General features: G+C 38.4%; 1 protein-coding gene across 1 annotated transcript in view; it reads left to right on the forward strand.

Moving 5' to 3' along the window:
- The first annotated feature begins 1,011 nt into the window (after positions 1 to 1,011).
- LOC131157525 (THO complex subunit 6) overlaps positions 1,012 to 14,566 on the forward strand; it is a 43,576-nt gene continuing 30,021 nt past the window's right edge. Inside the window, exons 1-5 of the mRNA XM_058111750.1 lie at positions 1,012 to 1,410; positions 2,244 to 2,275; positions 2,383 to 2,481; positions 7,435 to 7,511; positions 7,827 to 7,872. Of these exons, the coding sequence (XP_057967733.1) occupies positions 1,216 to 1,410; positions 2,244 to 2,275; positions 2,383 to 2,481; positions 7,435 to 7,511; positions 7,827 to 7,872 (449 nt within the window). The 5' untranslated portion in view covers positions 1,012 to 1,215. The remainder of the gene's footprint in view (positions 1,411 to 2,243; positions 2,276 to 2,382; positions 2,482 to 7,434; positions 7,512 to 7,826; positions 7,873 to 14,566) is intronic.

A 14,566-nucleotide genomic window follows, 5' to 3' on the forward strand; every position in this document is an offset into this window, starting at 1 on the left:
AACTATCATATCATCATCATTATATTCTTCTTTAGTCTTAGGAACTCTAGTAGTGCCCTCAATTTTCATAGGGACATAATTTCCCTTAGAGACAATCCTCCACACTTTCCAATCAGTATTTTGAAGGTAGATGCGCATCCTCTGTTTCTAGAAGGTGTAATTAACACCACTGAAAATAGGAGGTTGTGTGGAAGATGGTTCCTCAGGGAAAGGGGTCAAAATTTTGTGCTAGATGCCTAGTTTGTCAGCAAATCAAGGTAGGGTACCAACAACCAACTAGGACCCTCCAACTTGCTTCCTATTCCTATTTGGAATGTGAGAAGAGGTTACGATGGATTTTGTCACAAGACTACCTTGTACTCAGTTAATTCTAATGAATTATATGATTTTACATTACTCTTAAGAATTCTTATGATCATTTTCTATGTGATGAGTAAGAAAGCTATTTAAAAATAAAAAAATTCAATGACAAAAAATAAATTGAGTTTCTACTTTGAAGAAAAGAAATAATTAAGAATTCCTTTCTTAACAACATTCATATTGCTAAAAATACAAAAAAAAAAAAAAACATTTGAAAATATAAATTTCATATTTGGAATTAGACTTATGTTGATTTAGAAAAACTTCAATATAATTTTATATTATATTTTATTTAAAATTACACCAATTTTAAATTTAAACCTTAAAATTTAAATTTTCAAATGTAGAAGAAATAACATTAGCGCACATGTGGTAAAAAAAATTATCATGTAGGAATATAAATTTTAGATTTAAAATTTAAATTTATGTGAATTTAAATAAATATTAATATAATTTTATAGTAAATCTTATTAAAATTCACACAAATCCAAATTTGCAGCCAGCCCCAATTTTCCAGTGGGTTTATTTACTCATAAAAACATTATGCAAAAAGAGATTATGTTTGGAAAACACAACATTATTTTATCGTTTAGCGGCAAGGCAAATAGCCGTTGAGGGCCTGTCTACTTCTTCTCCCTCTTAAAACGACGTAGTTATCTAATTCTAGGGTACTTTCTCGGAGAAGACTTTACAGTTTTTAGCGCTGCGAAAATCGGAATTACGAAACGTTTTCGGGTTTCAACTTTCCACCGGACGGCTCCACTTCGCTCGCTGATCATCGGCCAGTTTGTGGCGGCCGACTGCGAGAACCACTAGCTGCAACATCACAGAAGCCATTACGAATCGCCGACTCAAATGGGCGGAGATGCGACGAACTGGGACGAAGAAGATTACCGGAGCAGCATACTGAAGGAGAGGGAGATCCAGACTCGATCCGTCTTCAGAACCGTCTTCGCTCCCTTTCCAAAACCTAATCCCGACGCGGTCGTTGTCGCCTCTAGCGACGGTTCTCTATCTTCCTACTCCATTTCCTCTTGTATCTCTTCACTCGTGAGCTCTCTCCCCCCCTGTGTGTGTGTATGTGTGCGTCTCTGCGCGTTGGGTGTTGTGAGTGTTTGATTGGAGAGAAGTGGAGGAAAAAGACTTTTATTTTCTCTCGCTTATTCTCCATTTTCTTCTCTCCTTTTAAGGTCTGGCCACCCCTTGGCCACTGAATTTTGGACGTTCAAACCTCCTTCGTATGAGAGATTTAATTTTTTTCCCTTTTTTTTTGTGCATATTTAAAACTTTGCCCCTATCTTCTGTTGCAATTATGAAGCCGTTGCAATTTATGCTGTAACCATATGCAATGCAAATACAGATGCCGCTCTTACAAAGAGGGCGGGGGAAAGCTTTCATGAAGCGTTTGTTCTCTGACTTGCGTTGGAGACTGAGGCGGCCTGCCTATTTGTACACTTTATTCCGTGTAACTTACTTAAATTGCAACTAATCCAGCATTTTTAGCTAGTCATCTGTATCTAGGACCACAATTCCGCTTGAATCATACTGATTTGAGTCAATCAATCTTTCTGCACACCACTAAATTAGCTTAGATGTTTTATTTGTTTTTTTTTCAGTTAATTAGTTTCAATTTACATCTTACTCTAGTTGCAGTCTTGATTGTGTTTTCATTGGAAGAACAAGTGTTTACAGTCATGTTTGGTATGCTATTTGACTTAAAACATGCAAGTTAGTCACTTTTAGTGTGCAGATAAGCCAATGTAGTTTTATATATAAAAGACAAGCAGGCAATATAGTTTTCATGCAACATTGCAAATTGGTGATGTACGTTGAAATTTTTGTGTTGTAGTTGATCATGCTAATCTAATTTTTTGTTCATGCAGCCTTTTGGTTTTAGCAATACTAGGAATCAACAGTAAGTATGTAATCATAATTAGTTGCCATACACCTAAGGGGTTGGCTAAATCTGATTATTCCTCACCACCCCCCCCGCGGGGGCGCCCACTGTATGTACTTGGCCAGGTTGCTAGTGGCTGAACCTACTTCCTACCTTCAAGGGCATGATGGTCCTGCATATGATGTCAAATTCTATGGTGATGATGAAGATTCTTTGTTATTCAGGTTCGATTAGAAAAACAATGTCTCGCTCTTAATATTTGTGCACATGCACACACTAAAGTCATAAACTTATTTTTTTATAAGTGTATTTGTTTTGTAGCATTTTTTCTTTTTTAAAATTTGTAAAGTAGGATAGGCCCTTGTCTATGTTGCATGGAAAGACATGGCGACATGGGTCCAGCATGACATGGACTTGAAAGCATGATAATTCTAAGAATGTAAGACACAATTGGTAACTAAATGGAACCATAATATATATGATTGATATTAGGTCTATAAAATTTATGTAACACTATATCAAATGTTACTCTCAATAAATTACTTATTCTGCTATAAATGCTGCAAGTTTATATGGTTTTAGGTAAATAAGTATTATAATGTTTTTTATGAATCAAACAAATGGAAGTTAAATAATGATATGTCATTTATTGCATTAAAATTGTGCTCTATGAAGTGTTGAAGGAATGTTTTTGAGTGTTAGTGTCCACCAAGCCTACACCTGTTAGTCATGGACATTGATCCTTTACATGCACTCATTCTTGAGGATTTAGGTTGCATTAATTTAGACACTTGAAAGTGGATATGGACCACTAGTTTCAAATACATTAACTACTTGCTTTATCTGCAAATTGGTTTCAGGAATGAACTTAAATTACACAGCTCCAAGCTTACAAAATCAATTTCACAGTAAAGTAAAATTTCTTAATTCCACAGGATGTATGGTCCGAGAGAGAGCCCTACAATAATGTATAAGCCTGAATGTTTGATGCAATGGAAGCAGTAAGGATGATGAACAGAACATCAGTAAGGGTATTGGGCATGGGGAAAATAGGGAGAGAAATAGAGGAAGGAGAAGAAAGCGAAGAGGGGGGAAGGAAGAAGAGAGGAGGAAGAAGGAAATACGATGAGGAGAAAGAAACTCACGTTCACTTCAAATTCATAAATTGAACAAAAACTAACTCTTGCATGGATTTCACACCTTATCTATAAGAAAGTCTATATTACAAGAAATTACACACAAACTCCTAAAGATACTACATGAAATAAAAATTGAACTCCTAAAAAGTCATGTCTCTCACAAACATATCTTTAAATACACACAAGACTACTACAAATAAACTAAACACAATTATGAGTCTTATTACCCAACAATCCCTTGACCTTTTCTTTGAAATTGACCTTCAAATTGGGTCTAAGTGATCCATTTCCCTCCTTTCAAAAAGAACTCTACTCCGTTGAGTTAGGGAAAGCATCAAGGAGTCCATCATGATGAAAAGAATCATCTAGCTTCACAAGAAAGGAACTGGTGATGTGCTTCGATTGGTAAATAGAAGAGCTCGACATGACATCAACTTGTACTTCTTGTTGATTGATAGGGTACATGAATTTTTCATAGGAATGATGCTTAACCTTTTTAAAAAGCAACCATAGACAATCTGAAAGTATATGACAAATCTTTGGAGGAAGGATATCACACTGCACTGTCCCCACAATTGAACCAATCTTGAAGGTAAGCAAGCATTAATCATGGACCTTCAAGTTGGTATTGTTTATCCAAGCAATTTTGTATGGACTGAGATGTGGTCTGTATATGTGGGTTTCTTGGTGGATGGGAGGCAGTGTAGTATACGAGTAATGATTTAGCGGAGATTCCCAAAAGAGGAGAACTGGGCAATCCTTAGGGGCTTAAGTGTTTGGTGAAGAGGATGATGTTGAAATGGTTAGGGTTTTAGAGAGAAAAGATTTGGGTTAGATTGAGAAAGTCTCTGATGAGAAATGACTGCTAAGAGACCTCTCCCATTGGATAAGAAAGGGGATATTTATACTGCTAGTTAAGAGTGAGCTATTATCCAATAAAAGAGGGGGGGGGGGGGGGTCATGATTGTGTATGAGACTTTGGCCAAAAGGAGGAAAGTGATTTAATTAACTAATGGTTTAGCTACACCATAGACAGGAAAATGACAAGGAAATGCCACGTGTTCAAGGCAATTACTTGAGCTAGCTAAGGAAGTGTTAAGGGGGTTGGGCCACCCTTAACGGACCCCAATTCGAGCCCATCAAATCAAATCTCTCTATGACATCTTGGGATCCTGGATTTGTTTGGAGACTCACCATGTCTCATGATCAATCTTGGGTGTGTGTATGGAGGGTGCAGTGTATGGAGGGTGCAGCTTTTGCAAAAATTATGGGATTAAAAGTCAGTAAAACAAGCAACTAGTGTTTGACTGTAGATCACAATAATATTTTATTATGTAATTGGACCAATATAAAAGAAGGTATCTACATGGTTCAACCTCCAAATTTAACTTCTTCACAGCTGCTTTGCATTCTATATTAGTACAACCAGGATTAACGACCAGAGTACAATGCTGCTCATGATAAATCACTTGAGTTTGACAGATTCTGGTTCATCTCTAATCTTCACTTTCCTCGCATTTTGTGGTATAAGGCGAATTAGTAAGCAATTTATCACGTTGCCATAATCATCTAAGTCACTCGACATGGCATCATTGTCATCTTTTTCTGTCTTTGCCATGACTTGGTTAGGACACTGTTCAGCTATGGCCAAAATCCTGATGCTTGAAGCACTTGATTGCTGGTGGACCTTAGAAGTTGTTCCAGAATGCTCAGATTTCTTCCAAGGGATAGTATTCTGAACTCCTCTGCTCAACTTCATGGCTGACTTCTCACACACTACCCCACTAGTAGCCTTCTCAAACTGAAGGGTTGATGTCTAAGAGGATTACATAGCACATTCTCCATCTGAGTGGCAGCCTGCGTTGCATAAAGAGATGACATGCAGCAAGCTTGGAAGCAATAGCTCGCTTAACTCTTTTCTATACAAAGCAATCATCACATCCTCTTTCCATCCTATGTTGGCACAAGGAGCCAAGTGATAGAACCTACTAGTGTAATGTGCTACTGCCTTGTCTTCTTGCTTCAAATCAAAGAGTTGCAGATGACACACTGCTGGTAATTGGGTACAAATTGCTCCTGCATGGTTCTTTTCACCTCATCCCATGTTCTGATCTCACCATATCTCCTTTCTAAAGTCGTTTAATCACCAAATTCGAGCAGTTCCTTTTGAAGCATTACCAATAGTCTCCAAAACATTCTCCATATTTTAAACATTGACTCTACTTTTGGAGACAACTCAACATTAGCCACTATCTTGTTTATTATTATTATTATTTTTGTTATTATACACTACAACTATATATCACTAGGGTCGTTTAACACAGTTTGCCAACGAGTGTCAATTTATTCATGCAAAACCACAAACTTGACTCTTTCTTGGGAATTATCTTTAATTTCACCTTTATTGTGGAGTATCTATTGGAAATCAAACAAGCGCTCATACAAAACTAACTAATTGCAGCAATATGGCCTGGAATCTGATGCTAGAAGAACTTACGAATCCTTCAAAATGTGTACCAAACAAGCAACTTTCTATCAAACAACTTCACAAATTTGCAGGTTTTTTTGCAGGAAAATTTCAGAGTACTGTGGCTGGAAGCAAATGTCTTCCAATCTGGAAGCTGTAGAACAGGGAAAAATTTTCCCATACGTGTGCCGCCTGCCCGAGTTGCTGGTGGCAGCTTTCCAACTGTGAAACTTGGAGCGAAGGTAGATCTGAGGGTGATGATTGCAGTGGTACTGGTGGTCTAATGAAAGAAGTGCAGGATATGGGGGATTTAAGAGGGATGATGGCTGGAGATTATTTTGCCAGTGTATGGGGTTACACAGGTGGTTGGATGGCAATGAAATTTTGGGGATCTGCTGGTTGGCTTTTTCTGTCTATGATGGTAGTCAAGAGTAGTGGTGGACCGGTGGTGTTGTGAAATGATACTTGGAAAATGGTCCACGAAAATGAAGGGCGGCGACTGTAACTCTCTGGTGCAATGAATAGTTTTGTGATGAACAGAGTAAATGTAGAATCAGGAGGGAGAGCGAAGGAGAAAGACGAGAGAAGGAAGAAAAAGCAAAAATGGAGAAGAGAAGTTGCTTCAAGAATTCTGCAGAGATTGCTGGAATGTAATTGAAAGAAGAGGGAGAAGAAGAGTGAGTGAGGGTATATTTGGGGATTGAAATGGAAGAATGGGATCATGATTGGGCTTTGCTACCTAATAATGCAGCGGGAGCAGCTAGATGATGAGCAGAACGGCAGTTAAGGTACTGCCCAGGGGGGAATATAGGAAGAGTAATATAGAAGAGGAGAAGAGGAAGATGAAGGAAGGATGTAGAGAAGAGGAAGAAGGAGATGCGATGGGGGAAAGAAACACACATTTCACATCAATTCAAATTAGACAAAAGCTAACTCTTACATGGATTTCACACGCTATCTATAATAAAACTTAAATTACAAGAAATAATACACAAACCTCTAAAGATACATGAAACTGCAAATGAACCCCTGAAAAGACACATCTATCACATGCACACACCCAAATACACAAAAGCCAACTACAAATAAACGAAGCACATTTGGTTTTAGGACCCAACAATCCCTTGACCTTATTCTTTGAAATTGGTCTCTAATAAAAGTCATCCATCCAATTTACCTGCTTGCCATTCTACATCAAAGCCATGTGAGGCTATGGACTCAAACAAGATTGTTAATGAGCTTCTGAGAATAATGGATTGTGGATGAGGCAATGAGCCTGGTGTGCCCAAACAAGCATGTTATTAACTGTTTACTAGTAGCTTGTCTGCCACAAAAAAAAAATTTAGATTTCCGTCTTCTTTTCAAATATTTGTTTTTTTGCTTTTACAAATTTCATAGATTTGTGTTTAAAATTTCAGTGTAAAAATCAAGTTTTAATGTATGTGAATCTTGAGTTTTTAAAATAATAGATCTGCTAGTTCATTGGTTGTTACAGCTTACATATACATTGAAACAAATGAGATTAAAGCAGCTTATGTTGAATCTGAATTTTTTATATAAATATCCTCTAGTTGTGGAGATGATGGTCGGATTCGAGGATGGAGGTGGAAGGAAATTACCAATTTGAGGGTACCTGTCCATTTACAAGGTAATTTACATTTAAACACTAATATGCCATGTAGAACTTACAGTTGACTTTGTATGACTATTTTAGCATGTAAGTGCGGTGAGGCTAAACACACACACACAGAAGCACAACATCCAGTGCACAAAGCTGCCATGCCATATCAGGGTTCTGTGGAGGGCATGATGTGCACAGCCTTGCTTTCATAATTGGAGAGGATGTTTTCACTGCTTGAACTTGAGGCCTTCAAAGTTGTTCCTAGATGTTAAAATGTTGTTTTGTTAATTATTTATTGTCATATTTAAATGTGTTTTTATTTGCTTGGCCTTGTTTTTACAGGAAAACATTTGAAGCCAGTGCTAGAACTAACAAATCCTCAGCACAAGTGAGTTGTGAGGTTAATGCTCTAATTCATGTATTTGTAAATTATCATACAAAGATTTTCATGCCTATGCATGTCTGATTATTTCTATGCCAATATTCAAACATGAGAGAGGCACCACTTTCTTTTTTACCTATTTTCCACAATATTTGTTATTATTTAGAAATGAAATTTAGTACATGCTGTCTTTTCACATTCAAAATCTGAGCAGAAGATCCTGCAAGTATATGGTTTTAAGTCAACGCAGTAGCCTGAAACACCGCTCCTGTATAGGATGGATTTAAACTATGATATATAGCTATGTTAGGACAATTTTTTGTTATATAATGGTTGGCATATGGCAAACTTGTGAGTTGTAATAAGATATATGTCACCATTTTTCTTACTTCATATTGACTTTTAGAAAGAAAACCCACCTGAATTATTTATTTAGTTTAAAAATGCAAAAGAGCACACCTAAAAAATTGCATATTATTTGTGTTAGCATGAGATGAAGCACATGCTAGTGTACACTTCCTGGTCATGAATATGACCAATTTCCGATTGATTTCTCATTTGAAGGCATTGTATGGTCATTTGATTGGTTAAAATTTTCAAAAAAAGTATTTATTGAAGAAAGTTCCATGGCAAAGGGGTAGCACTATGAATGATAAAGGAAGGAAAATCATTGCTAAGTGACATCCCTTATGTTGATAGAGGGTTTGTAAATTGTTTATCAAGAAAAGATAGAGGGTTTGTACATGTGATGACTCATGCTTAATGGGCGGTCAAGTGGGGGTCTTGGCAAAAAATGCGGAAGGAGAGGAAAGTAGAGGCAAAAAATGGGGCAGGGAAAGAAATGAAGATAGAAGCTTCTTCTTTTGTAAAAGTTGGGAAAGAGGAACTCCTTTTTGTATGATGTGGCAGGTCTTTATCAATAGAAAAACCAGTGTCTTAGGCTTATGTGTATAATATGATGACTTATTTATTCTTTTTTTTTTTTTTTTAAAGAGAGATGATCTATAGATTTGCCTCTCTTTCTCTTTACAAGTCAGACCCAGTTATCTAGGAGTTGTGTTGTGAAATTAATGCTGTGCTCTTGTTATATGTGTGAAGGCTCAAGGCGCAATTGATGGTGTACTTTTTTTGCCTCAACTCCCTGGCAGGTCTATTGGATCCAAAATACATAAAATATTTGAAGTCCCTTGGTGTGGCAAATCTTGGTATGACTTGGTATTTTTATGGCCACATAGCTGCTCATGCTAGATGCTTAGACACCATTGTTTTTGTTTTTTTTTTTTTTTATTTATTTATTTATTTTACAAACATAATTTACATTGTTTTTCTACAAAGAAGGAAGTGGAATAGTTATCTTCTTTTAAGGAATGTGGTTTGTTGGGGGAGGAGGCTATATTTAGGGGGATTCATCTTTGCAACGAGTTGGAGGTGTTCTTGACGAGGGAGGACGGGAGTTGGCATAATAAGTCAAGGGTAAACGGGTGAAGGAAATAGATTGAATATGAGATTATGCTTTTTTAATCAGTTGTTATATATTGATGAAATTAAGAATAGGTTGATGCTTTTGGTATAGAGGGGATTAGGAGTGCTGTGTTTGATAGGGATAACATTCTCATCATTATGTAGATTTTTGAGAGGGTTTCTAATCTTAGAATTAATTTGGAAAATGGTGGCATCTGTGTTATTAGTCTTAGTTTTTAGAGGATTTTGGATTTATGCTCCCTAGTCTGGTGTGGGCTTTTGGAGTGGCCTTTTAACTTATTTAGGTGACCCCCTTGGTAAGCACTGTTGTTTAGCTTTTTGGGATCCGATGATGATAAAGGTAGCTAAGCCATTGATGGGGTGAAAAGATGCTTTATTCGCTTTAGGGGTAGAATTACTATTATGCAGGCCAGCTAGTCGTATGTACTATTTATCATTTTTAGGATTCCTGGAGGGTTTGCCCAAAAGCTTTAAAGGATTATGAGGGATTTTGTTAGGTCAAGTGCAGGGGAGAGGTCTGAGGAGAGATGATTTAGTTAAGTGGGAGGTGGTGTGTAGATCTAAGGAGGGAGGGTTGGGTCTTGGTCATTTGGTGTCTAAAAACACCGCCCTCTTGGCTAAATGGTTATGGTGATTTCCTATGGAGGTAATTTCCTTTTGCACAAAGTTGTAAAAAGTAAATTTGGTTTGCAAGAGTGGGTGGGATGCAAGAAATGGCTTTTAGAAGTTTGTTAGAGACTCCTAGGAGGTCAATATCTTAAGTTTACTCTATATTTCTTCCTTTTATGAAGTTTCATTTAGGTAGTGGAAATCATATTTGGTTTTGGGAAAATGTTTTAATGAGGGAAGTTGCATTGTCTTGTTCCTTTCCTTGTTCCCTATTCTCTTTGCCATTATCATGATTTCCTCTTTCCTTGTTCTTGAAAGGGACTCCTTTTCTTGGGATTTCATTTTAGAAGGGTCTTGAATGATAGAGATTTGCAGCTGCTTTCTTGTTTGCTTATTGTGTTGGAGAGTTTCTTGCAGCTGGCCAGCTCTCAAGATTAATTGAAGGGGTTTGCCACAGTGAGGGCAGGCCCAATGAGTGCAAGGCCAAGCTGCTGCAGGCTTCGACAAGGTCAATGGGGTTACAATAGGGGTTGAGGACTTCAATTCTTCCATTTTCGAGGAGAGGGACAAAAGCTTGTGTGCCATCTGGCCTTCGGCTTCCAAAATAATGGATGAAGCAGGTATTGACCCAGTTCGGCTGTAGCTTCAAAGATTTTGTGCCACTCCTTCAAATTGTAACCCTCTGGGAAGACCAAATGCCTCTAGCCATTGCTGTTGGTTTCTAAGAGGGAGATGAATCTACCATTCTTGTTGATTTCATGAGAAGTGACAAGGTTTTCTCATTCTTCCTTATTGGGAACCACGAAGTCGAGGGGGTGACTCTTCTTGAGCTCCATAAATTTTTCCAGGCTCGAAGGAACCAAGCAAGCTCCTCAATCTCCAAATAAATGGATGTGCGACGACCATTGCGAAGTTCCTTAAGCCTTAGGATGTTAGTTTTCTCCCCTTCTATGGCCAAGTCGAAAGATTTCCTATCAATCCACACTGAATGCTTTGTGTTTGACACGGGCGAAGGCAAGAAGGTGAGGGTAGGAGAACCCCCATAGTTGTAGGGAGCAAAAGAAGAAGTAGTGAGGGGAAAGGGGTAAAGGGGGAGGGTTTAGGGTTTTTGGTGAGGAGAGAAGGTGATGACAGGGGTAGATAGAGAAGAGGAGGGTACATTGCAAGGTTCTCTGGGTTAGGCAAGGCTGCAAAGAGGATGCCTCCATCGTCACAAAGCTAGGGGGAGTTATATGACAAGGGGAGACGTAGAAATTTTTAAAAAAAAAATTTATTAAACAATTAGCATTAAATCTCCCAGTGTCCCTCCACCGCAGAGTGGCTGGAGAGATCTTTTGAGGAACTAGAAATCCTTTATGTCATTGAAGAATGCAATGAAAAAGTGCCAAAGCTGTCAAAGTATTGTGTGAATGGCTGAATGGTCTGGCCTTGAGTTCTGTATATTATATATAGACTTTACAAGAATGCTATACATGGGAAGTAAATAAGTTCTAACATGATTCTAGCCCTATAAATGTAAACTATAATCTATCAAGCCCCATACATGTAAACTAAATATATGCTAACTGTACAAAATAATGAATTGAGAAATAAGGAAATAATTGTGGGCTGAAGTAAGGAAAGAAATCTTTTGCTTTGCTGTTTGCTGTTCCGTTGACAGCCCCCCTCAAATTGATGCGGGTTGATCAACAAGCATCAATTTGCTACTTAGGAAGCAATGTCGATGACAAGTGAGAGCCTTGGTGAAGATATCCGCAATTTGTAAGTTAGTGGAAATATGTGGAAGAGTGATAACACGAGCTTCAAATGCTTCATGGATAGAGTGACAATTGACTTCAATATGCTTCGTGTGCTTATGATAGACAGGATTGGCCGTGATCTGGATAGCACTCATATTATCGACATGTAGAGGTGTAGGATCGGTCTCAGAAAAATCTAGCTTAGCAAGCAAACCTCGAAGCCAAATAATTTCAGAATAAGCAAGAGACATCACCCGGTATTCAGATTCCGTCGATGACTTAGAAACTCTGTCTTGCTTCTGACTCTTCCAAGAGATCAATGCATTACCTAAGAACACACACCAACTAGTGATGGAGCGACGTGTATCCGCACAACCAGCTCAATCAACATCGCTATAAGCAGCAAGGCGAGTAGAATTGTCTGCAGGGAAGAATAAACCACAGGTAGAAGTGCCTTGAACATAGCGTATGATCCTACGAACAACGGCTAAATGAAGATGACGAGAAGTTTGAAGAAACTGACTGACTTGCTGTACAGCAAAAGAAATGTCTGGTCTAGTAATGGTGAGATAGACAAGACTACCCACCATCTTTCGGTATATACTGGGATCAGCAAGTAAGTCACCCTCCTCTTTGCGAAGCTTGACATTTAATTCCATGGGAGTATCAACAGAAGTACCCTTTTGAAGGCCAGCTGTGGCCACCAAGTCACTAGCATACTTATGTTGATCGAGTAACATACCAGAGGGACTACGATTCACCTCAAGACCAAGAAAATATGTGAGAGACCCAAGATCTTTCATATGAAAGGACTCTGAGAGATGAGTCTTGAGCTGAGCAAGTAAAGCAGAATTGGAACCAGTAATCACAATATCATCAACATAAACCAAAAGAACAACAATACCCATGTCTGATTTCTAAAGAAACAATGAAGTGTCATACTTGCTCTACTTGAATGAAAATTGTAATAAAGTGGTGCAGAATTTATCAAACCAAGCCCTCGGAGCTTGTTTGAGACCATAAAGAGAGCGATGAAGCTTACACACATGTGAAGTCAGAGAGGGAAACAAGCCCGGGGGTGGCTTCAATAAATACACTCTTTAAGATTCCCATGAAGAAAAGCATTCTTGACATCCATTTGATGTAGTGGCCAATCACTGGAAGCAGCAATAGCCAGAATCGTACGAATAGTAGTCATCGTAGCCACAGGAGCAAAGGTCTCTTCATAATTGACACCATATTCCTGATTATTCCCAAGTGCAACAAGGCGAGCTTTGTAACGATATAGACTTCCATCAGATCGGACCTTGACTGAGTAAACCCATTTACAATCCAGAGGAACAATGGTGGGAGGATAAGGCTCAATGTCCCAGGTTTGATTGGCCTCTAGAGCGGCAATTTCTTCCTGCTTAGCTTGTTGCCAACAATCATGCTTGGCAGCGTGTGAGTAGGATGTGGGAATATCTAAATTTGACAATGCAGCAGTAAGAGCTGAAACATATTTTCCAGAACTTGAAGAGGGAAACCCATACCTATTTGGGGGTACATACACTCGAGAAGAGCGACGTACCAAAGGCTCTGGAGGTGCTGCAACTGACTGAATCTGGAGCGTGGTAGGATCAGATATCGGATGAGCTACCTGGTTTAAAACGAGAATTGACTTGATGAGGATCCGAGAATTACTCCTCAAAGGAGGGGAGAATCATAATAGAATAGGAGGGTACAAAGGACACAGGAAAGAAATGTTGATTTTCAAAGAAAATAATATTCCTAGAAATGCATGTACGATGTAATGTAGGATCCTAGCAAACAAATCCCTTTTGACACATTATATCCCAAGAATGCACATCGAATAGATTGAGCAGATAATTTATGTCGCTCATGAGGAGGTAAATGAACAAAACATGCACAACCAAAGGTAGAGAGGTTATCGTAACTAGGTTGCTTAGCAAATAGGCAGAAATAGGGAGACTCCATGAGTAGGATTTGAGACGGTAAATGATTAATCAAGTAGCATTTTTTAGAGCCTCAACCCAGAACAAGGATGGAACAGAGGATTCTAGCAAGGGAGTACGTACCACATCTAGGAGATGACGATTTTTCCGTTCGGCTACTCTATTCTGTTGGGGAGTAACGAGACATGAACATTGATGAATAATACCTTTAGAAGCCAAAAATGCATGAAACTCAGTAGACACATATTCATCACCAGAATTTGTGCTTAATGTATTAATGGAAGCAGAAAAATGATTGTTAACATACGCTAAAAACTTAGTGAAAGTACGAAATTCTCAGATTTAGGGCGAAAAAAGTAGACCCAAGTAAATATGCTATGATCATCAATGAAAGACATAGTATTTAAATTTTTCATGTGAACTAATCGGGGAAGGCCCCCAAACATCACTATGAATAAGATCAAAGCACTGAGAAGCTCTACTAGCATGCAAAGGGAAGGGAAGAGTTTTGCTTTTACCAAGTTTGCAAGAGGCACACTCAAGAGATAAAGAAGAGCGTTCTTTATTACGTTCTTTATTACCAAGTAAACTAGAGTTCAATACATGAGATAAGATCTGAGTATTGGGATGGCCTAAATGACAATGCCACACCATACTAAAATCTGAAACATTATTACAAGCAAAAGACTTAATAGAAGAAATTGGAGAACGTGCTGGAATAGGCAAAAGTAGTGGAAGCAAGCGCCCCACTTTAGGTCCCTTTGTGATCGGCCCCCCCGTTACTTGATCTTGCACAACACAACCATTACCAGAAAAATTAACAGCACAGTTGTTATCAACTAATTGACCAACAGAAATAAGATTCGTGGAAAGCTGAGGAGCAAGGCAGCTATTGGCAAAGAACTGCCATTGGCA

This window comes from Malania oleifera, chromosome 6 (assembly GCF_029873635.1).
Source record: "Malania oleifera isolate guangnan ecotype guangnan chromosome 6, ASM2987363v1, whole genome shotgun sequence".
NCBI classification, from domain to species: domain Eukaryota; kingdom Viridiplantae; phylum Streptophyta; class Magnoliopsida; order Santalales; family Ximeniaceae; genus Malania; species Malania oleifera.